This window comes from Balaenoptera borealis (genome assembly GCF_965194805.1).
Source record: "Balaenoptera borealis genome assembly, chromosome: 14".
NCBI lineage: Eukaryota > Metazoa > Chordata > Mammalia > Artiodactyla > Balaenopteridae > Balaenoptera > Balaenoptera borealis.
The window spans coordinates 56,047,293-56,071,788 of record NC_138875.1 but is presented as its reverse complement, the minus strand read 5'-3'; the positions used below and the strand labels follow the sequence as shown (position 1 = coordinate 56,071,788).

The 24,496-nt window shown below is 48.5% G+C and overlaps 1 protein-coding gene across 1 annotated transcript in view; it reads right to left on the bottom strand.

Moving 5' to 3' along the window:
• EMILIN2 (elastin microfibril interfacer 2) overlaps positions 1-22,245 on the bottom strand; it is a 54,025-nt gene extending 31,780 nt beyond the window's left edge. The window contains exons 1-2 of the mRNA XM_082353513.1: positions 21,799-22,245; positions 21,141-21,263 (exon numbers count right to left, since the gene is read on the bottom strand). Of these exons, the coding sequence (XP_082209639.1) occupies positions 21,141-21,263; positions 21,799-21,932 (257 nt within the window). The 5' untranslated portion in view covers positions 21,933-22,245. The remainder of the gene's footprint in view (positions 1-21,140; positions 21,264-21,798) is intronic.
• Between the last annotated feature and the right edge of the window lie 2,251 nt (positions 22,246-24,496).

Genomic DNA, 24,496 nt, shown 5'->3' with positions numbered 1-24,496 from the left:
GCCCAGCCAAGCGCAAGAAAGTTCTTGCTTTTCCAACACATTTCATTCTTTTAGCTGAAGGCAGTGATGATTTCGGAGCTAGCGCATAACTTAGGAAAGCTCCCTGGAGCGCCCTCCTTTCTCTCCGCCCCACCCCCACCCCTCACCCTCCACCCCTACTCCTCACCCCCACCCCTATGTCTCACCCCTCACCCCCACCCCTCCCCTACCCCTACCCCTCACCTTCACCCCCACCCCTACCCCTCACCCCTACCTCTACTTCTCACCCCTACGCCTCACCCCTACTCCTACCCCTCACCCCCACCCCTCACCCCTACCCCTCACCCCTACCTCTACTTCTCACCCCTACCCCTCACCCCTACCTCTACCCCTCACCCCTACCTCTACTTCTCACCCCTACCCCTCACCCCTACCCCTACCCTCACCCCTACCTCTACTTCTCACCCCTACCCCTCACCCCTACCTCTACCCCTCACCCCTACCTCTACTTCTCACCCCTACCCCTCACCCCTACCCCTACCCTCACCCCTACCTCTACTTCTCACCCCTACCCCTCACCCCTACCTCTACCCCTCACCCCTACCTCTACTTCTCACCCCTACCCCTACCCCTCACCCCTACCTCTACTTCTCACCCCTACCCCTCACCCCCACCCCTCACCCCACCTCTATTTCTCACCCCTACCCCTCACCCCTACCTCTACTTCTCACCCCTAAGCCTCACCCCTACCCCTACCCCTCACCCCTACCCCTACCTCTCACCCCTACTCCTCACTCCTATTGCTCTAGATTTCCGGTTTCAGTGGATTTCAGGTTGATCGCATCTCCAACCAAGTTTCCAGCCCTGCATGTGAAAGCAGCAACAGCTGGAAGCCACTGGGGGCCACCTGAGCTCACGGCCACATATCTGTGCACGAGGACACGATCCCTGAGGCACCAGAAGGTCCCCAGGTCTCATTTCAGGGGGGTGTGATGGGGGGAGGCGGGGGTGTCCAGCCCCACAGCCCTACTAGGATATCCTGACAGAAACCGGGCTGCCACTTCCACGGGGGCAGCCAGGGGGCTCCCCAGAGGATGGGGAGGCACCAGGTAGGACTCCCAGGCCTGCCCCCATGCCCTGGATCCGCGGGATAGTATCCCGGCCAGCAAGCTTTAAAAAAATGCCTAGGCCTTTACCCTCAAAATTCTAATTTCATTGGTCTGGGGCGGGGGGGACCCAGCTGTCTGTACCTTTCAAAAACTCCCCACGTAATCGTCAAGTGCAGCCAGAGTTGAGAAGCACGCCCCAGACCCAGGCAGCAGCCCAAGCGTCACCCCGGGGCCCCTGGGCAGTGGGTGCTTGGAAGATGCTCCGTGGACATTTACTAAATCAGCAAACTGCACCCAGCTGGGGGCGGCCAAGGAAGGGCCAGCAGCCAACGGGACAGAGTCACTGCCCGGCGGGGCTGGAGCCCGGGGGCTGACTGGGCTACAGCCTTGGCCCCCATCCCAGCCTCGGGTCACATCTGTAACAGCATCCTTTCCAGGGGGAGCCCCGATCAGCTGCCTCAGGCACCCCTGGGGGCGGGCAGTGAGCTGCCCCACAGCCCTGTCCACTCTCCCCAACTCTCCCCTCCCCTCCTCTCCTCTGAAGCCCTTTTGAGGGGTGAGACAAGGGCTCTCCATTTTTACAAGTTCAGTCACCGTGTCAAGGCACCAGATGGGCCCAGGAGATGCTAATGAGAAGGAAGTTGGAAGAAAAGGACTGGAAGAGTGGAATCAGAGCTCAGGGACCACATGACAAAGTGTCCCTGTTAAAACAGAATGGGACAAAGTGTGCCTCCATTTGATGTCACCCCCACCAAGACTCCTTCCCACTGGTGGGAGGTGAGACCTCGCCTCACCTGCTTCCATTCACACTTGTATTTGCTCATCCAGAGTTCATCCTCCCCGCCAACCGCGGGGCCCTTGAGGGCAAGAACGCCTGTTGGCTCTGTTCTCTACAACATCCCCACTTTTCAACACAGTGTCTGTCCTATTGGGCTTAATAAATGAGTATTAATCGTTAATCAGTAACTGATTGATCAAACAATTAATTAATGACACTAGGCCTACTTTTGACAAGGTTTGGGGGAGTCCAGTGTCCATAATAACAACCCCAGAGCGACCCTCAGGTCTAACCCAGCTGAACCCAGGAGGTTCAGTCCTCCCAGAACCCAGTCGAGCTTCAGGGTCCACAGTCATGTGAACAGGACAAGAATCAAACACCAGAAGGTGAGCCAGCGCTGGGCTTTCCAAGAAGACAGCCATTAAGCGGGGGCGGCTGTTTAAATGTAAACTGATTAAAATTAAATAAAATTGAACATCTACTTCCTCAGTCACACTATCCACATTTCATGAGCTTTATAGCCACAGTGACTATGGTATTAAATAAACAAAGTGAATATCTCCAACATCACAGAGAGTTCTGTCGGACAGGACTGCGCGAGAGCGTCACAAGATTGTCAAGGGAACAGCAATGGGCTCACGTCTACCTGTTCATCTGATTTCTCCTCCCATCTCCCCAGCACTGCAAGTAGAACATTGCTCTGAAATAACCACACATCACTGGCACAGGACCATCTAGACAGTGGTTCCACAAGGCAAGGATCTTTTCCCTGCATTTAGTGTTTACCTGTATTTTATTTTAACGCTCTGCACAAACTGAAAACCCAGAGGCCCCCTGGGGGCACTCATTTGACTGAGATTTCTCCCAAGAACGGACTTTATAGTAAACTCCTCTCCCTCCTCCAGTCACTGGCTTGCCCCCCCAAAACCTGGAGTCAACTCTTGTTGCTTCATTCCGTGTGTGTAGCTCCGCCCAGTATCAATCAGAATGGGACAGAGGATGGAGAAGAGGTGCTTCCCCTCCCTTGTAGGGAGCACCCAGGCCCGGGGAAATAGCCACCTCCCCAGGGACAAGGAAAATCCACACGAAAAGGTGAGAAATCATCTCCCAGAGTTTCCGAATGCGCACCCAGGGCAGACTTGGGTGTCTGGCATTCAGCTACTGCTCCAAGTTTTCCATAGAGCAGTTCACTCCAGCCATAGCAATTCCATTTTTTAAAAACTGTGGTACAGTAACGTAAGTATGTAAATACATATTACATAAAATGTACCATCTTGGGCTTCCCTGGTGGCGCAGTGGTTGGGAGTCTGCCTGCTAGTGCAGGGGACACGGGTTCGAGCCCTGGTCTGGGAAGATCCCACATGCCACGGAGCGACTAGGCCCGTGAGCCACGACTACTGAGCCTGCGCGTCTGGAGCCTGTGCTCCGCAACAAGAGAGGCCGCGATAGTGAAGTGGCCCACGCACTGCGATGAAGGGTGGCCCCCGCTTGCCGCAACTAGAGGAAGCCCTCGCACAGAAATGAAGACCCAACACAGCCAAAAATAAATATAAAAATAAAAATTAAAAAAAAAAATGTACCATCTTAACCATTTTTAACAGTACAGTTCAGTAGCACTAAGTACATTCACAGTGTTGTGCAAACATCACCACCACCCATCTCCATAACTTTTTCATCACCCCAAACTAAAACTCTGCACCCATATTAAACATTAACTCCCCATTCCCCGCCCCAGCCCCTGGGAACCGGCATTCTACTTCCTGTCTCTATGAATCGACTACTCTAGGAACCTCACATAAGTAGAATCATACAGTATTTGTCCTTTTGTGACTGGCTTATGTCACTTAGCATAATGTCCTTGTAGGCGAGGAAAGGACTTTTCCTGTACCCTCTTAGATTTGTTCCTGAAGCCTGTGAATTAAACTGACAAAAGACAGATTAACAGGAGAGAATGATATACAAATGTCATTGATATGAATATTTTTATGTGCATGGGGGCTTCAGGAAAGAAGTGAAAACTCAAAGTAGCAGTTAGACTCAGAGGCTTATGTACCATTTTAACAAAGGATGATAAAATGTGGAGAAGGAATCAGACAAAGGAAAGGGGGTTTGGGCTTCTAGGGGCAATAAGTTGTGGGAATGCGGGTAGGACACTAATGGGCGATAACGGCTATTTTAGGAAGGTTTGTTTACACAGACTTCTCTCTGTGCTGGCTCTCTGTCTCTGGTGATTAGGGTCACTCCCCTCATCCCGATATAGGAGAGGCAGGAAACTCACACCCTGCTTTTGGGAATAAATGGGAAGGGTAGAAAGGTCTTGTCTCTGAGGTTTCTCAATGGCCTTCAGCTCAAAATAATCAATATGGAAAAGTGGCATGTTTTGAGGTGGTCTGTCCTTATCCCCTTCATCTCAGGCTCATCCATATTATAGCGTGCATCAAGATTTCCTTTTTAAGGGGACTTCCCTGGTGGCTCAGTGCTTAAGAATCCACCTGCCAATGCAGGGTACACGGGTTTGAGCCCTGGTCCGGGAAGATCCCACATGCCGCGGAGCAACTAGGCCAGTGCGCCACAACTACTGAGCCTGCACTCTAGAGCCCGTGAGCCACAACTACTGAGCCCATGTGCCACAACTACTGAAGCCTGCGCACCTAGAGCCCGTGCTCCACAACAAGAGAAGACACTGCAATGACAAGCCCACGCACCACAACAAAGAGTAGCCCCTGCTCACAGCAACTAGAGAAAGTCCGCGTGCAGCAATGAAGACCCAACACAGCCAAAAATAAATGAATAAATTTATTTTAACAAATTTCCTTTTTTACACAGAAATTCACTTTTACAAAGTTTGGTCTCAGTGTTCTAATTTAGAAATTGCTAAGACAGTGGACTGATTTTCTAGGAACTGCTTGTGACAAATGGATTTGCTTTCTCTTTTGTTATCGTTCTACCAATCAATGAATAAATAAATGAACTTTTTATTGAAGTAACACTTTGCCAAAAATAAATACAGCAGTGGCTATAAAGTTTGAAACAGAAGGGATTTCAGAACTACATGAAGGAAAAGTGGTTCTGCACCAGCAGAAGAGACACTTCCATCTGAATCCACTGTGTCTACTGACGATCAAAAAATTGGCCATTTGAGGGGCTTCCCTGGTGGCGCAGTGGTTAAGAATCCACCTGCCAATGCAGGGAACACGGGTTCAAGCCCTGGTCCGGGAAGATCACATGTACCACGGAGCAACTAAGCCCGTGAGCCACAACTACTGAGCCTGTGCTCTAAAACCCGTGAGCCACAACTACTGAGCCCATGGGACACAACTACTGAGCCCGCATGCCACAACTACTGAGCCCGCGCACTGCAACTACTGAAGCCTGTGCGCCTAGAGTCCGTGCTCCGCAACAAGAGAAGCCACTGCAATGAGAAGCCTGCGCACCGTAACAAAGAGTAGCCCCTGCTCGCTGCAACTAGAGAAAGCCTGCGTGCAGCAACGAAGACCCAACGCAGCCAAAAATAAATAAATAAATAAATTTATAAAAAAGAAATTGGCCATTTGAAACCATGTGCAAGACAATCTGAGGAGGTGACTCTGGTCCCCAAGGCTAACTGTCCACAATCTGAAAAAGTCTCCCCCCACGAGAGAGTGAAGAAACCAGATAGCATTCTTCCAGGTTAAAGCACATCACACACACAAATCACAGTTCTCATCTTATCTTTTTCTGCTACATTGCACATTTTTAATTAGATCCCTGCCTGGAGAAATTAATAATGTGGAAGGAAAGAAATGCTCAATATTTTGCTTGACTCCTTAGGACAAACCATGTAAGTTTTAAAAGTCAGAAGGCTTGGGTAAATACATTTCTGAAATACAAAATGCATCTAATGAATCTCGAAGTCAGATGGATGCGTCCTAATTAAAATCAGATTACAATACAGCTTTGTACATTTCTTCTTTTTTTTTTTCTTTTGGCTGTGCTGGGTCTTCGTTGCTGCATGCAGGCTTTCTCTAGTTGCGGTTAGTGGGGGCTACTCTTCGTTGTGGAGCACAGGCTCTAGGTGCGCGGGCTTCAGTAGTTGCAGCACGTGGGCTCAATAGTTGTGGCACACAGGCTCAGTAGTTGCGGCTTGTGGGCTCTAGAGCACGGGCTCAGTAGTTGTGGCGCATGGGCTTAATTGCCCCGCGGCATGTGGGATCTTCCTGGACCAGGGATCGAACCCACGTCCGCTGCATTGGCAGGCGGATACTTAACCACTGGACCACCAGGGAAGTCCCTGCTTTGTACATTTCTTTTTTTTTTTTTTTTTTAATTAATTAATTAATTAATTTACTTTTGGCTATGTTGGGTCTTTGTTTCTGTGCAAGGGCTTTCTCTAGTTGTGGCAAGCGGGGTCCACTCTTCATCGCGGTGCGCGGGCCTCTCACCATCGCGGCCTCCCCTATTGCAGAGCACAGGCTCCAGACGCGCAGGCTCAGCAGTTGTGGCCCACAGGCCTAGTCGCTCCGCGGCATGTGGGATCCTCCCAGGCCAGGGCTCGAACCCGTGTCCCCTGCATTGGCAGGCAGACTCTCAACCACTGCGCCACCAGGGAAGCCCCTTTGTACATTTCTTAAATCACAGACCCTAGACCAAGGCAATGTGCTCAAAATGAAAGAGTACGTATAGCAGATTGTCTGTTTCCCAGTACAAAGGAGACACTTGCTGGAGAAACCACAATTGTAAGCTGTTTCTTTTTCCATTTCTTCTTGAATTAATTTCCTTCCTTACTTAGAGTGGCAAGTTAGATTCCAAACCCTAAAATCCTCTTTACTTCTCAGCCGTTTTCTCTGATCATACAGCATAATGAGTAGAATAAGTTTTCCCCACGACGGGTCACCCTCCTTAACCCTGAGGACAGAAAAAATTCTACAGTCCTGAAAGAAAGGTGATTGAAGGAAAGCCCAGCGGCTCAACTGAGAGGCTGTCCCAACTCGGCTGCAACAGACAGTGAAGTGTCATTTTCAGATTTACCATAAGAGCGGCCGGTACCTTCCTTCGGAGCAAACTTGCATTGCTAAAAATGACATCATCTCCAAGCGCGGGGCGCGCCCAGCAGCATGAAATACAGTTTACGCGTGTGTGCCGTGGAGTCCGCATTCTTAGTTTTAACTTCCTCACTTGGGGAAATACATGACAGAGCTCAAGTCTGCAGTGGGGGAAGGGCGAGCGAGCGCGGAGGCCTCCAGGGCCCGAGCACCACCCCGGCTTTCTGGCGGCTGAATAATCCAACACTAACGAAGGCCCACGTTCCCCTAACAATTCTTTTGGGGAAGGGCCATCGCCGCTGCAGGCTGCTTTCCCCCACTCCACTGTACAGGATTCCATTTCTCGAACTCACATCCCATCTCCTCATTCTCGGAGTCAGGATCACAGAGCTCCCTCCGCCCCAGTCGTGCCCGGATGCGCTCATTCCCCATGTTCCCACGGTGCGGCCCGGAAAACAGCTGCGGCCTCAGCCTTTGGCGTGATGCTCACCCCAAGGGTGACTTTCTGTGGTTCGGGAATCCAAATCTTTCTTCTCAGAGCCGCTGAATAACTCTTTTGATCATTTCCTCTTTTTTTTAAGAGGAAAAATGATTTCCTCAAATTCTGCTACAGAAGTCACAATAATTTCGAAAGCCCTTTTCCTGTGTGTCCCCTGCCTCGGTTTGCAAAATTCCTCCCCCCTCAGGGTCCAGTCACTCTGTGCTTTCTCTCCTCTCTCAACTTCCATATTTGCCAGTCACCCTTCAGCTTGCAGCTGCCCACCCGGCATTCTCAGTACAAGCGACCCTCCAGATCGGCGGTTCCGCATTTGCAGGTTCAACCCACAGCAGATTGAAAATATTCACGCAAAAAAAAAAAATTCTGGAAAGTTCCAAAAAGCAAAACGAATTTGTCATGCTCCCAGCAACTATGTATTTATATAGCATTTACATTGTATTGAGTATTATAAGTTATCCAGAGGTGATTTGAAGTATACAGGAGGATGTGCATAAGTTATATGCAAATATTATGCCATTTTATATAAGGGACTTGAGCATCCGTGGATTTTGGTATCCGTGGGAGGTCCTGGAACCAATCCCCTATGGAGCCCAAGGGACAACTGTACTGTTTTTCCATACAAAAAGGGAACTGGCTATGATACCCCATCCGTAATCAATTTTGGACCTTTGGATGGTGACCACGGATGGTGGCAAGCTCTTAAACAGGCCTCACCTGGAACTTGGTGGGCTTAGAAAATCCTAAGACAGTAGGAGTTTCTCTGCAGATATAAAAACAACATTTTCTTCCTTTGGGCCAATTCATTCTCATTAAAAAAAAAAAAAAAATCTGGGAATTGAAAACACAGGAACACATATTTCTTTTCTAATTTATATCACACTGGGGGAAAAAAGGACCAAAATGTTATAACCTAGTTTCATATTTCTCACATTGTCCAGGCGATCCCAGTATTACTTTATGTCTTTTAAATCCACACTTAACAAAGTAGAGACATTTACATTCGCCAGCCCTCTGCTTAGAAGGAGCATGGTTTTTCTTTGGAAGATGCTACCACAACCCAGCCCACCTCCAGGCCTGAAGATGTAGACAAGGAGAGGGGGAGGGACAAGATAAAAAGAAGAATTTTGCTTCTTTGCTTTTAAATAGAGAGGGGGGGTGAAGGCTGTGGACTACCACTATGTGGTCGTGTATATATGTCCATGCCACTCTCTCACTTCGTCCCAGCTTCCCCTTCCCCCTCCCCGTGTCCTCAAGTCCATTCTCTACATCTGCGTCTTTATTCCTGCCCTGCCCCTAGGTTCTTCAGAACCTTTTTTTTTTTTTTTAGATTCCATATATATGTGTTAGCATACGGTATTTGTTTTTCTCTTTCTGACTTACTTCACTCTGTATGACAGACTCTAGGTCCATCCACCTCATGACAAATAACTCAATTTCGTTTCTTTTTATGGCTGAGTAATATTCCATTGTATATATGTGCCACATCTTCTTTATCCATTCATCTGTCGATGGACACTTAGGTTGCTTCCATGTCCTGGCTGTTGTAAATAGAGCTGCAACGAACATTGTAGTACATGACTCTTTTTGAATTACGGCTTTCTCAGGGTATATGCCCAGTAGTGGGATTGCTGGGTCGTATGATAGTTCTGTTTTTCAAAATGCACTTCTATCTTTGGTCACTGTATCCTCGCAATTATACCAAGCCATTTTTTAGAGCTGTGTAACATGAACCCTCCCAAAATCAAAGCTGTATCATACTTCACCCAGACAGTCAATGTACGCTTACACCTTGGTAAAAAAGCTTTCCAAGGTCACAATGAGATGACCAGTTCAGGACTCTAAACGACAATGTACATCATTACTTTGCTCGATTTAACTAGAGTCTATCATACCACAAATCCTCATTTTAGCTGCAAGCCACTGTATTTTCATTCATCATGAACAATCATTTCAAAGACTATCCATATGTCACAATTTCCATTTTAAAAACACAGCCATGGACAGTTGTTCAAACTTATGGTCTCCGGGCCTGAAACCTGAAAACCAAACTCAGCACATATGAGTCTTAACAATGGGAGGAGGCTTTCCTGGTGGCGCAGTGGTAGAGAATCTGCCTGCTAATGCAGGGGACACGGGTTCGAGCCCTGGTCTGGGAAGATCCCACATGCCGCGGAGCAGCTAGGCCCGTGAGCCACAACTACTGAGCCTGCGCATCTGGAGCCTGTGCTCCGCAACAAGAGAGGCCGCGATAGTGAGAGGCCTGCGCACCGCGATGAAGAGTGGCCCCTGCTTGCCACAACTAGAGAAAGCCCTCACAGAAACGAAGACCCAACACAGCCAAAAATAAATAAATTAATTAATTAAAAAAAAAAAAAAACAATGGGAGGAAAAACAAGCTAAAACCTTTCTCTCCCAAGAATGAACGCTAATGCAAACTATGGGCTCTGGGTGATGATGTGTCAGTGTAGGTTCATCAGCTGTAAGAAATGCACCACACTGGTGGGGATGTCAATAGTGTGGGAAGCTGTGCATGTGTGCGGACAGGAGTTTATGAGAAATCTCTGTACCTTCCCCTTGGTTTGCTGTGAACCTTAAACTACTCCAAAAAAATATAGTCTTAATAAAAAAAAATTCACATGCTTTCTCTTTCATCCATTCATTCAGTAAACATCCTTTTGGTGCCCACCAGGACCACACTATGGCTTTCCTTGGGCCACCAGTATCTACTATGGAACAATCATACTTAGCTGGAGCCCATCTACTCCTATTATCCATAACAGTCACTGTTCTAGTGCCAACTCAGCCAAAGACCAGTTACATCAGACAGGACATATATAATTATTTTTACCATAAGGCAAAAATCTGCAATAAGACTAAAACTATGGGCTGCTTCTATAGAATAGACCCAATTGCCCACATGCAGGATTAGAGTTGATTCCGGATCATCAAAGGTGGTGAATAATGAGGTCCTGATCGTTCTGTGGATAAAGGCAATCCTGCCATAACCTCCAAACAACAGTCCATGAACGAATTCACCTTCTTTCACAAGGTATGGTCCTTTTTATCCACACTGTTGACAACGGACTGACAGATGCTCGGAGACCCCAAATCTCAGCAGTGCTACTGTGCGTGAAGCACAGTGAAGTGGTCACCAGGCCGTTCCAACTCGGTCACTGCTCATCCCTCCACGGCCAGACCCACTTCTCCCGCCACATCTGCCTCAGCGCCGCCCACCAGGAACCCTGGCCAGGCTCCCGACAGGGCCCCTCCTGCCGTCCCCCAGACCCATCCATCCTCTCCCCTCTCAAACCCATTTTGCACAAATTGCCAGATTAACATTCGGAAGCTCTGCTGGTGTCCCTGATCTAAAACCTTCCATGACTCCCCTTTGCCTAAACGATAAAGCCCAAACTCCCAACCCTGGGTTATGGCTTGAATTCTCTGTCGCCCCCAAAATATGTTGGAGTCTGAATCCCAGTACCTGGGAATGTGGCCTTATTTGGAGGTAGGGTCTTCTAGGGGTAAGCAAGTTACCATGAGAGCATCTGGGTGGGCCCTACCCCTCATAAATAAGGGAAATTTGGACAGAGACATACAGGGAGACGATGACCATCTACAAGCCAAAGGGACAGGCCGGGAACAGACGCCCCTGCACAGCCCTCAGAGGGACCGGCCCTGCGGACACCGAGACTTACTCCTCCCTTCACCCCCTCCTCCAGGCCCTGGCTAACGTCCTCTCTTGGCCTCTGCTGGTATCCTCTCCCATAGGCATATATTTTCAACTGGAAGCTACCTTCAAAGCCCTGCTAGGATGTCACCACCTACAAGCAAGTTCTCAGATTCCTCCTGGCTGGAAACAGTTTCCTCCACCTCTAAACATCCTCAGCTGTTTGTGCTTCTCTCATTGCCATTCTCTTGCCTACCTTTTACTTTGTAATTATTTCTCTTTATGTCTCATTTCACCTACTGGACATGAACTGCTGGAGGGCAAGAGAGAGGTCGGGTTCCTTGTTGTGTCCCCATGGGGCCTAGTCCTGGGCCAGACAGAGGCCGTGCCCCAAAATATTTGTTTAATGAAACCAAGGAACCAAGACTCTTCAAATAGTAAGTCTACTTTAACCCTACTGAGCTTTGTGCCAATTCGACATGGTGTATGCTAATTACGCAGCCTCAATCCAACATTTCCCAGGGCGAAAATGTGCAATGTGTTTTTCTTACTCCATTATGTTTTATCCAGCGTTCTACATCTGTTAGGTATTTACCATCTCAAAGGGTCTTCGGAAAAATCAGAGCAGTAACCTTACTATCAATATAAATGAGTTTCCACACTGCATTTCACCAGGAGTCCTCAGCTATAAAACAACTGTATACAAATGGTGGTGGACACATACAAAGGAATCCTACTCAACAGTAAAAAGTAATCAGCTATCGTTCCATGGTACAACACGGATGTACCCTGACATAACCAAGTTGAATGAAAACCTAACGTGATACTACAGACTGTATGACTCGACATAAATCTCTAGAAAATGCAAACTCATCTGCGGTGATGGAAAACAGATCATCAGTTACCTGAGGAGGGAATGTGTGTGGGCAGCTGGAGGAAAGGATTACAGAGGGGTGTGAGGACATTCTTGGGGGTGATGGAGATGCTCCATATCCTGGTGTGATGTTGGTTTCACAGGTACAGACACATGTTAAATTATACAACTTTCAATATGTACAGTTTATGTAAATTATACCTCCATAAAGCTGCTTTATATATATATATATGTACTTTTTGTATATAATATACGTATTTTATAGATAAACATATTTTGTATATAACATACACCTTATATATATATTTTTATGCATTCAGGTACTTTAAAATCTCATCAGGGACTTCCCTGGTGGCGCAGTGGTTGAGAATCCGCCTGCCAATGCAGGAGACACAGGTTCGAGCCCTGGTCAGGGAAGATCCCTCATGCCGTGGAGCAACTAAGCCCGTGAGCCACAACTACTGCGCCTGCGCTCTAAAGCCCATGAGCCACAACTACTGAGCCCGTGTGCCAAAACTACTGAAGCCCACGCACCTAGAGCTTGTGCTCCCAACAAGAGAAGCCACCGCAATGCGAAGCCTGCGCACCACAACGAAGAGTAGCCCCCGCTCGCTGCAACCAGAGAAAAGCCTGCGCGCACAGCAATGAAGACCCAATGCAGCCAAAAATAAATAAATAAAATAAAATAAATTAAAAAAGAAAAAAATCTCATCAGAATTGCAAAAGCAAAGTGCTAGATAGTCTTGACTATCTGATTATATATCTCAGTGAAGACAAAACCCAAACCAGCATTATTAAGTCTTTTTCAGAGTTTCAAAATGAGGATTTAACTAAAGTTTTGTTGTTTTGGGTTTTTTTTAATGTATCAGATTACTGTTCAGACACACAACCAATTGTTTTATCTACTGGGAACTCAGGCCTAATATTTATTTTTGTACTTTTGAAGGTATGGACCAATGATTAAGGAAAATAGAACAGAATTTTCCTTTTTATAGCCACCTTGAAATTGCCATTTTGTGTAAAATAACACAAAACGTCAAAGATGTAGATGAACATTTTAGACATATGACAAAGAGTGACTCCTCACCGGGATGGTTATTTCGCGCTGTCGATTCTGCTATGGAGGGCTTAGAGGGCGCCTTGCAAATTGGTTCAGGAAACAAGCCATGAATGGTATTTCTGCCTTCCCTCCCTCCTGCACCGTCAGTGAGCAGGGAATCTGGGTTACATCTTGCTAGTTGTTTTCTGCAGTGATGCAACAGAACGACTCCCAGATATGTTGAGAGTGGCCAGAAGATGATGCAACATGTTGGGATGAGATCAGGCACATCGTTTATCACGACGGAGCCAGGGCCCTGACGCTGCACTGTGGTCCTGGAAAGCTGCTGCCCGAGCAGACAGCAGCTGGGGAATCTCCAAGGTGGGCCACCTGATGTATAAACCAGGCCTGAGCACCATCAGGGCCGCGGCCGGCCTAGAGATTCTGTAATGTTCGAAATATCCAGAAAGGCTCGCCTATGCCTCCCTGCGCAAGGCCGTCATCCCCCCAGCATGTGAGAGCTCTTGGGGTTGAAACCAACAAGAGCCAGAGAATCACTTTATTGGTGAAAAGATCTCTAGTGAAGGGCTGGATTGTGAAACTCGTCCCCGCCCTGAGCTCTGTTGCAATCACCACCACAGCTTTCGGGCTCCGCTTTCAAGATACACAGAAAAGCTTCAGTTAGCAGAACACAAGTGGCATTTTCACCACCATGGTTTAGAAAAAAAAAAAAAAAATCTAGGTCCTTCTCTCATGATCCTTTTAACAGCATCCGGGCTGGGCAGATGCAGGGAAGCAGCTTTAAGCAAGAGGGAAATCTCTAGTACCTCGTAATGGACTGTAGGCAAATCTCAGAAAAGATGATCTAGTAAGCCCACACATTTGGCAGACCCTAACAATCACAACTGTGGCTAAAGATGGGAGAAGTCAGGGAAAAGCTGAGAAGTCTCACGGCAAATTCCCTTTCATCGAAAGATCAGCTTGAGAAGACTTCATCTAAACTACTTGTCTCAAATTTCTTTGAACCAAATGCTCAGCAAAATACACTGTCCTGAAAGGCTGATGCTGCAAAGAATAATTTTTAGGCGTATTCCTTAATCTTCTAATATTTTTTTAGGTGAAAAAAAAGAGCAGCTGGGTCCTGACACACCCAGAAAAGTTTGCTTCCACAGCATTTTCAAACCAGGAATTTGGTTAGTTTGAAACCTCCCTACTTTTTTTCAGCACCCATCACCACTTTAAAACAGGAAGGAAAGAAGAAAACTTATTGGTGAGCTTCGTTTTAATCATTTCATTATTTTTTCTCCAGTGTGAACTGCTGTCATACTGAAAACTACTTTGTTCCTCTCTTGGTCCTCGCAGGAAAATCGTTCACCAGGCAAAGTCACACTCATGTCGTTTTATCAAGTGGGTCATTGTTATTTTTAAGGCCAGAAAACTGCTTCATCAAGCACAGAAGCAGTTAATTCTGAGTAGTGAAACAGTCATGTAACCAACAATAAATCAGAACATTTGGGTGACAGTCTGGAAGTAATCTGAACACTGGCAGTCTGTCAGTTTTCGGTTTTAAAAAACAGTATGTAAAACACTGGGTAACTGTCATACACAGTACCTGCCTCATTATTCACACTCAGTAAACATGAGTAACATCTTAATGTTCCCAGTACAAGGAAGAGGAGTTTTTCCAAGAGCAAAGAATTCAAACAGCGTGTTCTTGGCTGGATGCAAGATGGTCCGGGCCTCAGCAAAGGCATCCTTGAACACCCAGCTGACCTCGCTCTACGGCCCCGCCATGGACACCCAAACACCTGCAGAACCAGGAACCAAGGTTCCCATGGCAACCAGAGCACTTATTTAAATCGACCGTAACCACTTACGTGCTTTCCCCAAAGAAACTCTACGACTGGCTCTGCTTCCAAAGCAACCTCTGAGTTTAACTTCACATTGAAAAGTCGATTTCAATCATTTCATTTTCTTAATTATTATCTTAGGTCACTGAATGTATTTATTTCATTCTTAAGCACCTCAGCCGTTCTCTAACTTGGCAGGAAAGTCAAAGCCTTCAAAGAGGAGACCACCCGAGAAGCAACAAATCCAAACAATGAGAACAAGGAGTGTTCGTTAGACATGGCTGGTGAGCGTACCTTACAGCTCTGTCACCTCCCCCGTAATGTAGAGATGAGGAAAACACACCTCAGAGAGGCTGAGTGACTAGCCTGAAGTCACACAGCTCGGTGGTGGTAGAGGTCAGGCCAGAAGCCGCATTTTCTATCTCCTCTTCCAGAACACATTGGCCACACCAGCCAGCCTCGAGGGACTGCCTCAGGGGACACCTGCCCCCTGACCTTCCCCCGCCATCTCCCCTTTTCTCGCTGTCTCAGAACTTTAATTCAACGACCAAGTGCCAAAGTGGTGGAATCACAGATCGTTGGAGGAAGACCAGTTAATGGGAATAACAGGAGGTTTCACAAAAACAAACTCTTTTCCTGAAGGCCATAACCTCTATGTGAATCCTATTCATTCTTCTCCAAGATAAGAAAGCTAGAAAGTATAGCCCATAAGCATAAAGTTCTTTTTCCAAGACCTCAATCTCTGCCCTACCTAACCTCCTGGCTGAGCTTGTGATGAGAATAAAATAATGAATGTGAAAGTGTTCTGGAAACACCAAAGGGCTCTACAAACACAGCATCTTATCTACTGGGACCCTAGGAAAAGGAAAAGAGCAAAAAAAGCAAAAGAGCAGGGCTTCCCTGGTGGCGCAGTGGTTGAGAATCTGCCTGCCAATGCAGGGGACACGGGTTCGAGCCCTGGTCTGGGAAGATCCCACATGCCGCGGAGCAACTAGGCCCGTGAGCCACAATTACTGAGCCTGCGCGTCTGGAGCCTGTGCTCCACAACAGGAGAGGCTGCAACAGTGAGAGGCTCGCGCACCGCGATGAAGAGTGGCCCCCGCTCGCCAGAACTGGAGAAAGCCCTCGCACAGAAACGAAGACCCAACACAGCCATAAATAAATAAATAAATAAATAAAATTAAACTTTAAAAAAAAAAAAAAAAAAGCAAAAGAGCAAAGCAACTTGAAAGGAAGGTCTGAGGAGTCTAGGGAAGCAGCAAAGGCTGGTAAGGACAGGGACCCGAAGAGGGGGAGGCAGCAGGGCCTGTGAGCAGCTCTAGGTGCCTCTGTGCAGGTGCTGCTTCCCCAGGGCTTGATTTGGGGTCCCTCAGTACCAGGGAGCAAGGCTCGTCACAGCCAACGAATCGCAAGATGTTGGCTAAAAAACAGAAGGAAGAAACACTCTCTCAAAGCTATACACACAAAAGGCACATTTTGAATTGAAAGGAATTCTATTTCTGGAGACATAAAAAACGTAGAATTGGCTCTAGAAGATGTTAGCCCTCATTTTTTCCCCCCCAGTCTCAAGTGTTTTTCTCTTTTTAAGTTTTTCCTGGCTGAGATTGCTCCCTCATAGAAAACGTTTCTTCCAAATGAATGACCATCTGCTCCCCCTAAAAATCTAAGGATGAGAGGAGTTCTGGAAACTCGGCACTCAGAACTCACACCTGCTGCAAATTCACAAATTCTCCCTCTGTGTTATCACAGCAGCACAGGCTTCTCGAGTCGGCCTCACCCAGCTCCCCTGCCTGACTGATGAGATTTTTTTTTTTTTAAGAGCTATTAGGAAAAATTTCACCAAGATTCTACACACCCAAGAAAGGGGGTGGGGGCCGGGCTGGGTGGATGCCGATAAACCCCAGTGAGTTTGCAGTATCAGAGGGAAATGAATACAGGGGAATAACCCTGCCTTACATTTGGGGTCCTCCGTGTTCTTACCATCGAGGCAGCTGCTCTGCACACTGGACGCCCCCAAATGCCTCAAATACTAACAGCAGTCAGCTGGACCAAGCTGAGTGGGAGGTTTGGAACTATCTGGAATTACGGCCATGAGGCATGAATGATGCATGAAAGGAATAACGCCTAGTCCAGGAAGGAGAAGAAAGTGCTGTTTTCCACCAGCAGTGCACCCAAGCATGGCCAGCCCACGTGGAGGGGGGCTCTAAAGGAGCTCAGGCCCTCACCTCCCCCTCCCATCGCACCAGGGCTGTCAGTGCCACAGCATCCCACATGGTCACTCGCACACGTGCGTGCACACGCGCACACACACCCCCCCCCGGGCTGCTCCTCACAGGGTGTGGGTTTAGACAGCAAGGGGGTGCAGGGGTGTGGGGTGGGAAGAGCCTAAGGCTTAGAAATAACAGACCTGGATTTGGGTCCAGGCTCTGCTACTTCCTGACTACATGCCCTCCTGTAAAATGGGGATAATGCCCCGGGGTTGCTGTAAAGATGGAAGATAATGAAAATAAAGGGGCTCATCACGTTACAAGGATGTGCTCTGGGGAGAGATTCTCACCAAGTCAGCCCTGGACACTGTATCAAGCCTCCCAAGAACGTCAACCTGCCCAATTCCCACCCCACAGAAAGAATTCTAAGTCGCCCACATCCCCATGTCTCCCAAAACGTGTCCCTAAAACCAGCCCACGACCAAGACAGACCCCCTCCATGCTCAGGTGCCACTGCGGAGACCCCAGACTCAGGTGTGGATCCCCAGGGACCATCCCAAGTGCTACGTGGTGGGTGTGTGTGGGGGGCAGTGTGACAGTAACAGTCTACCAAACGGGCGGAACTGCCAGAGGTGTTTTTTTTTTTTTTTTTTTTACAATGAATCAGAAAAACTCTTCAATGCAATGAAATTTTAAAAGATTTATGCCTTTCTTAACATGGAAGTGTAAAGTGAAACAATGATCTCAGAGGGAGAAAAAATCCTTAGACCCATCTTAAGAATTAGGAGTAAATGGTAAATCACGACTCAATTTTATGCTACTTTAGAGTCTACAGCAGCTGCCCTTCCTCCTCAGCGGATAATTATCACCAGATAATTCCCCTTATCTCCTCTTCAGGTCCGATCAGCCACACTTAGGAATTAGCTGAGGGAAGACAAAGCGGTGTCTGTTGACACAATCCTGTGCCTTGGGGATCCAGACCGCTCCTCACGTCTAGTGCGCAAGAGACACAGACCGACAGAGAGAGCCCTAATTTTAAATTCCTAGTGACAGAAAAGTCTTCGTAAGAATTAAGAATTCTCTGCACACAAGAATGGTATCACTACCTCACAAGCATCAGGACACGAGCTTTGAATGGTTTTTCCGGAAGCATACTTTTAACTCCATCCCCCGGTTCCAAGTTTCAAGGTGGTGGCTCAGCCAGGGGACACAGGTGTGGCTTCCCCAATGTCTCAAGCTCCGCCACTCCAGCCTCCCTAATAGCATCCTTTAAACAACCAGCCTAACAACCCAAACAAAGAAAGCAAATCGGCCAGTGTTTTCATAAAATAAGAAACTGCACAGCATGGTGGACGGTGTGAAAAACGATGTGGTCCACTGCATCCTCCCAAATGACCCCCAGGAAAGAGAGTAAAGCACACGGGCGTGAACACACGTGCACATGCTTGCACACAGACCAACGGTGCTCACTTCACTTTTATATGGGAATTGCCTTCCATGAAAGAAGGTGGAAATGTTCCTAGTAGTTGAGTAGTGTGCTAGCGACAGAAGGCACACACTCAAACACACACACATACACACTCTCTCTCTCTGTCTGTCTGTCTGTCTGTCTCTCTCTATTGTTACAGGGACAGAGGCCGGTCCACAAAGGCCAGGTTTGGAGGCAGCTCAGCCACTCACCTGTCATGCGACCACAGGAAAGTCAGGGAACTTCTTGCCTTGTTTATTCATTGGTAAAATGGGGACAGTGGTATTCATCTTGAAGGGATGTTGCAAGAATTAAACTAACATATGGAATGAACAGCCCTAACGCAGTGCCTGACACACAGAAGGTTCTTTACGGCTTCAGGAAAGTGATTATTCAAAATGTCCACAAATCACACAGGAACCCTCTCTGCTCCCAGTTTCACATGAGGACACCCAAATTCACAGTCTGGAATCTAAGTCTCTCCATATATGCAAACAGAGCATCGTCTAAACCTTCTGGAAGCATATCCGTGCTAGGTCCCCACAGCCCATGGCGGCTGAGCGCCCGACGCCTCGTCAGGCTCGGAAGTTCTCCTCTTGTTGCAGGACTTCCCCATCGAACCCCTCGTTTCCCTGCCGATTTCCCCTCCGTCTCAGAGCGTATTCAGTCTCTCCCTTTGGCTTTTTCACTTCCGTCCTAAAACATGCCGAATTTTCTAATTCTTCACCTGCTCAACTCCCTTTTTCCACCAAAACCTTTGCAACACATTTGATTCCTAGTAAAGGGGTTTCCTCACGACCCACGCCCTGAATCTCACACAAGTTACAAGGCCTATACCCCCCGCTGACCTGAAATTGTCTCCTTCTGCATAAGCAAATCTTCCTGCTGCCTAAAAGCCCTGGCCTTTCTGGACCCCTCAGCCTTCTGGGCTTCTCCCCCCGGGGTCTCTAAGATGGAGCTCCCTCCTCTGAAGTCTTGGCTTTGCTCTCTCTCCTCTCCCGGCTTCTCTTCCTCCGTTCACTCCACCGCCCCTAACAACTCAGCTCTGCTCCGACTCTGTGAAGTCCTCACGGGCTCCTACCTGCTCCTCCCAGACACTCGACTGTCACCAGCGGCTAAACTTCACTCCTCACTCAAGCAGCTTGCTGGCCTCCAGGCCTGCACGTCCCACACCCGGAAAGGGTCCCTCAGTAACTCCAGGCTGAGTTTCCCAAGAGCCTTCACTTCCACAGGTCTCAGGTTCTAAAGATCAAATAATGAAAACCTGACAACACCTGTGAATTGAGAGGAGTTACTCAGGCTCCTGGACTCATCAGAAACACCTGGGAAATTCCGTGTTAAATGCCCCTTCCAGCCAGAGACACAGGTAGTATGACAGCCCTGCGCCCTTTGACAGGTTACACAACTCAATGTGACAGACAGCAATTCAATTTCGACCTCATGCTCTGCGTAGAGCAAGTGGGGAATCTCTTCTAAGTTTCTGTTTGTTTTGTTGGGGAGGGGGGGGTTGTTTGTTTGTTTTTGCTTAACAGGAATTATCCCTTCCCTGATTCAGTTCTCATCCCAGCCCATGTGCAATGATCCAGGGACCACTACCACCTCATAGGCCTGAAGGCTCATCTACGGCCTTCTGGAATAACGTTTCCTGCAGCACAAGTTCCAGTCTGTCCCTCTGCTTTGCCAAAGACAGATCCGCCTACTGGCTATTCTTTGCTGTAAAGACAACTGTGCTCTAAGACAAACAGTTTATTCTTAGGGGAAAACAATTAATTTCAACCATCACATGCGTTCTCCAACAGCCATTGATTCACATGGCAGATTCCTCCTCTGGCAGATATCAGCTCATCCTCTGATATCTGGCTTCCACAAAGACACAAAGACTTGCCAGATGACAACTGAATGAACGTGATGTATGTAACAAAATCTGTACTCTGTCAACATGATGTATGTAACAAAATCTGTACTCTGTTGCTTCGCTTACTGTTGTTTTTTTTTTTTTTTTTTAAGACAGTGAAACCTTTATAAGGAAAAAGATTAATTCTTCCCCTGGTCTTTAAGGACCATTCTCTCCTGACAACCACTTAGCTGAATCCCCCAAATCTAACTTGAAAAAACAACAATCGCACACTTTCAAGCAAGTTGTTCCTGGGGACTTTAGAAATCTACAACACCTACAACTGAAGAGGTCAGTTTTATGGGGACATTTGGATAAAACTCTCCTGTTCTACAACACTGGCTAGAGCAAACCTCTCAGCTAATCCTACATGTAAGTTTTTAGCAGTATACATTTTGGAATCTTCTCTGTGCCCCAGAACACACAATATGGATCTAATTAGGTCCAGCTGCCTTATGTTAGTAATAAAATTGAAAGAAAAAGAGAGAGAGAAGTGGGGGTCGGTGGCTTTGTTCGTCCCCTCCTGTGCCCGGCGATCGCCAGGCGGGCGCATCCTCAACGTTGACTCCAGGCAACACACGCTCCTTAAATACCCCATTGAGCCTGGTACCCTGCTCAGCGCTCAAACTTTTCAGCTGCTGAGTTTTCACCCGCTGGAAGAGATTTACTGAGCGGCTGGAGCCCAGCGCTCTGACCCCACCCCCGCGGCCCCGGTCCCGGCGCGCCCCGCCCGCCCCTCGGCTCCCGGGACTTACACGAGCGCGGACGGACAGGGCATCTGGTTCCAGGCACAGTTGTACTGAGCCTGAATAAAACTCTCACTTCCTTCCAGCACCGAGCAGCTCACGTTCTTGTTCACGATGTAGGCGCACCAGTTCCTGGGGTGGAGAGAGAGGGAGAAGGGCACGGTATAAACCGGGAGAACAATGAGGCTGGGGGAGAAGGGACGAGCCGACCCGGCGGCTGACCGCGCGAGGGTCGGGGAGCCCGTCGTCCCCGCGGAGGCGGGAGCTCGACCAGCAGACGTTCGGAGGGTGCGCGGGTGCGCCTTTGGAGAGAGTGCACCGTTATCCCACAAAAGACAGACGGGAAGAGCCCCCACGGCCCCAGGGGCCCCAGTAATTCCCGGGGGAAGTTTCCTGATCGCCCTGCTCTGCGGGACACTCCCTGCGCCCCACGGCCCCGGAGGCAGCACTGCTGGAGGCGAGGGCGAGGTCGCCCGGGACGCCCCGCGCCGGCCACGGAGCGCGCGGCCACCGCGGAAGAGGCGCCGCCCCGGCAGCCCGAGAGGAACCCCGGCTGCGGCTCCTCGCCTCGGCAGGGCAGCTTCGGGGCCGGCGGCCGGTCGGGGAAGGGCAGGCGGGGGCCCACGGCTCTGGGCCGTCCTGGGGCAAGGAGAGGCCGCGCACTTACTTGTTCCTGGCGCTGGGCCGCGCGGGGTGCCTGGGCTGAGGGCCGGCGTGGCACAGCCCTGCGCCGCCCAGGGCCAGCAGCGCCAGCGCCCAGAGCCAGGGCGCGCGGGGCCGGGGCCGTGTCCGCTGCCACATTCTGTGCGCGGCGGGCGCGACCCGCCGGCCGGATCCGGAGCGCGGGTCGGGCGAGCGCCGGGAGGCTGCGGGCTGCCCGGGCGCGGCCGAAGGCAGGAGGCTCGGGCGCTGCGCTGCGCCCCCACCCGCGCTCCGCGGCCGCCCCCTGCGGCTTCTCGCTCCCACTTCTCCTTTTCCGCCCCGTGCGCCCACGCTTCTCCCCCTCAGTGACGCACAGGTCCCCCCGGGTGCCGCCCTCTTTATTTCACTTCCCTCTCCGGAACGTGACTCTCGCTCAACCACGTCTGTCTCCAGTCCTCTTGCTTCTCGGCAGGGGGTTGCGGGGGGTGAAAGGGCTGTAGGGTTTGGGAGAAGGGTCTCTGTTACAAAATTTCCAATTACTCATTCCTTTGGTCTCATCCCAGGAGCGGGGCAACTCCGCCTCCCACCTTCCAGCAGGCGCGCCCGGCCCCTCGGGAAGGGCCGCCGTCAGCGAGTCTGGCAGTCCACACGTCGGGCCTGGGTGCCGGCTTCCCAGGGCGAAGGAGGAGCATCTTTATCAGTCCTTTATCAGACTCGGATTTCCTCCTCTGGCAAGACGCGGCCATTCCTCCACATTTGAACTTGAGAGTTTAGGGGAAATGAACGCGGGTCCCCTTCTCTTTCTTTCCCTTACGCATCCATTAAATAGTTTCTAAGTCAACGTGCGGGGCAGCAGGGGACACTGGAAGCAACAGCCCCACAACTTCCCAGCAGATTCTGAAGCACAGCATCAGGCTCTAGTATACAGATCATCTCGCAGCCTCTGCTTCTGATGTCCTATTCTGAACTTTCTTTTTCTATCAATATTAAAGACATTTACTCCACAACAATCGCCTTTGCTTCTAAACAGTTCAGACACGGCTAGACATTTGTCTTTTCACTTGCTTGCATATTTTCTGCCTATTTTTTTTTTTGGCAGTTTTCAATCCTGTTATTTAATATGATTATATAATGAGCCATAATTATAATTTACCATAGATCTTAAATTTTCCTTTAAAAATATTACTTAATGGCTGTATAATATTCCATTTTATTTCTGCCTATTTTTGAGTTACACTAATCTCTACCAATTTCTTTTGGGGATGAAGCAACTCTGCAGAAGAATGTTACATAAAATCCCCACCAGAGTGTTGTGTTCTTGGGGTGAGGAGAGAACTATATATCGATATTTGAGTTAACTTGCTGAATCTAATGAACCGGAGTGGGGTTATTTGTAGACTGCATAGATTAACTGCAATATCTGTGAGTTGACAGGACACTGTTGGCTGTGAATTGTGATGTGGACCATAACACTTTGCTATGTTCCCTACTGTAACTAAATGAAACTAGTGGTCCATTTTACTTGATATGCTTTGATGATGTTGTAGGGCCTTTTGATTTGCAAATAGAAGAAAATTCCCTAAGTAGAAACTTCACAAGAGCCAAGCAGAAAAATATACCATGTAAGAACATAGTCTGTCCATGAACTCTCTAAATGGAAGATCATGCAGATAATGGACTGATGTCATCCCAGCCTTCGAAAGAGCCACCCTGAGGGGGAAGTAACAGAAAGGGATAAAAAGCTGTCTTGCATAACCCGATCTCTATCTTTCTGTGTGGCTTCCCTATCCTTCCCATCCTAACACCATTTTTGTCCATGAAGTGTCATAGGGAAGCAGCAGAGCACAGAAATGAAGGAGAGGGACAGAAGGGAAAAAATGGAGGAAACACACAAGTTGTGTATGTCTACAGCTGACAGCTAACAAACCACAACTTCTCTTAAATACCGGTAATTCTCAAACTTGAGAGTGAGTCAGACTGATCAAATCACATCTAGTTTTTTCATTGACTCAAAGTTATACCGGGAAGCTGTCTTCCAGTCCAAGAGTTGGAGGACCAAATTTTTATTGAGATGACCACGACACCAAATTTAATCAGCTATAAATGGCATTTATCAGTAAATAAATGTTATTGTGGGCATCTGTTACATGCGAGGCACCTTGCAAAAATAGTAAGTCATGGGTGAGTGAACACGGACGGGGGCTCTGTGTTTACAGAGCTCCCAGGCCTTCCTGTGCAACGAACCGTGTGACGTTTCTGATGTGCAGTCAGATAAGTTAGACAATATTTGTCCCATGCGTCTCTCTAGACACATCCCCACGGGTACCCACTGTGGGGCTGCTCTGGGAAGATGGAAGATTTGAGGCCAAGATCTCAAAAGACCCTTTTCTTTTTCTCTTCTCTAGCCAGAGGAAGGGACCCTTCAGACTCAGGAAACAGAGAGCCTTCCAGAAGAAGCAAAGCAGGAGAGGCTTCCTGAGGAGAGAGTGGAAGCACCTCAAGAAACAGTCTAACTGGGCAGATCATCTGGTCCCAGTCATAAGCAATAAAGTGTAAATGATTGGCAGAATGCTGCAAGTGTGAATTCTTTATAAGCCGCCAACTTCCTCAAATAAGCCCTTGAAAGCTGTCAGTTTCCTGTAACAATCCAAAGTAATTTCTTTCTCTTTTGAAACAAACATGCCCCATAGTGATTTATATTCTTGATTGTGTCACCAACTTAC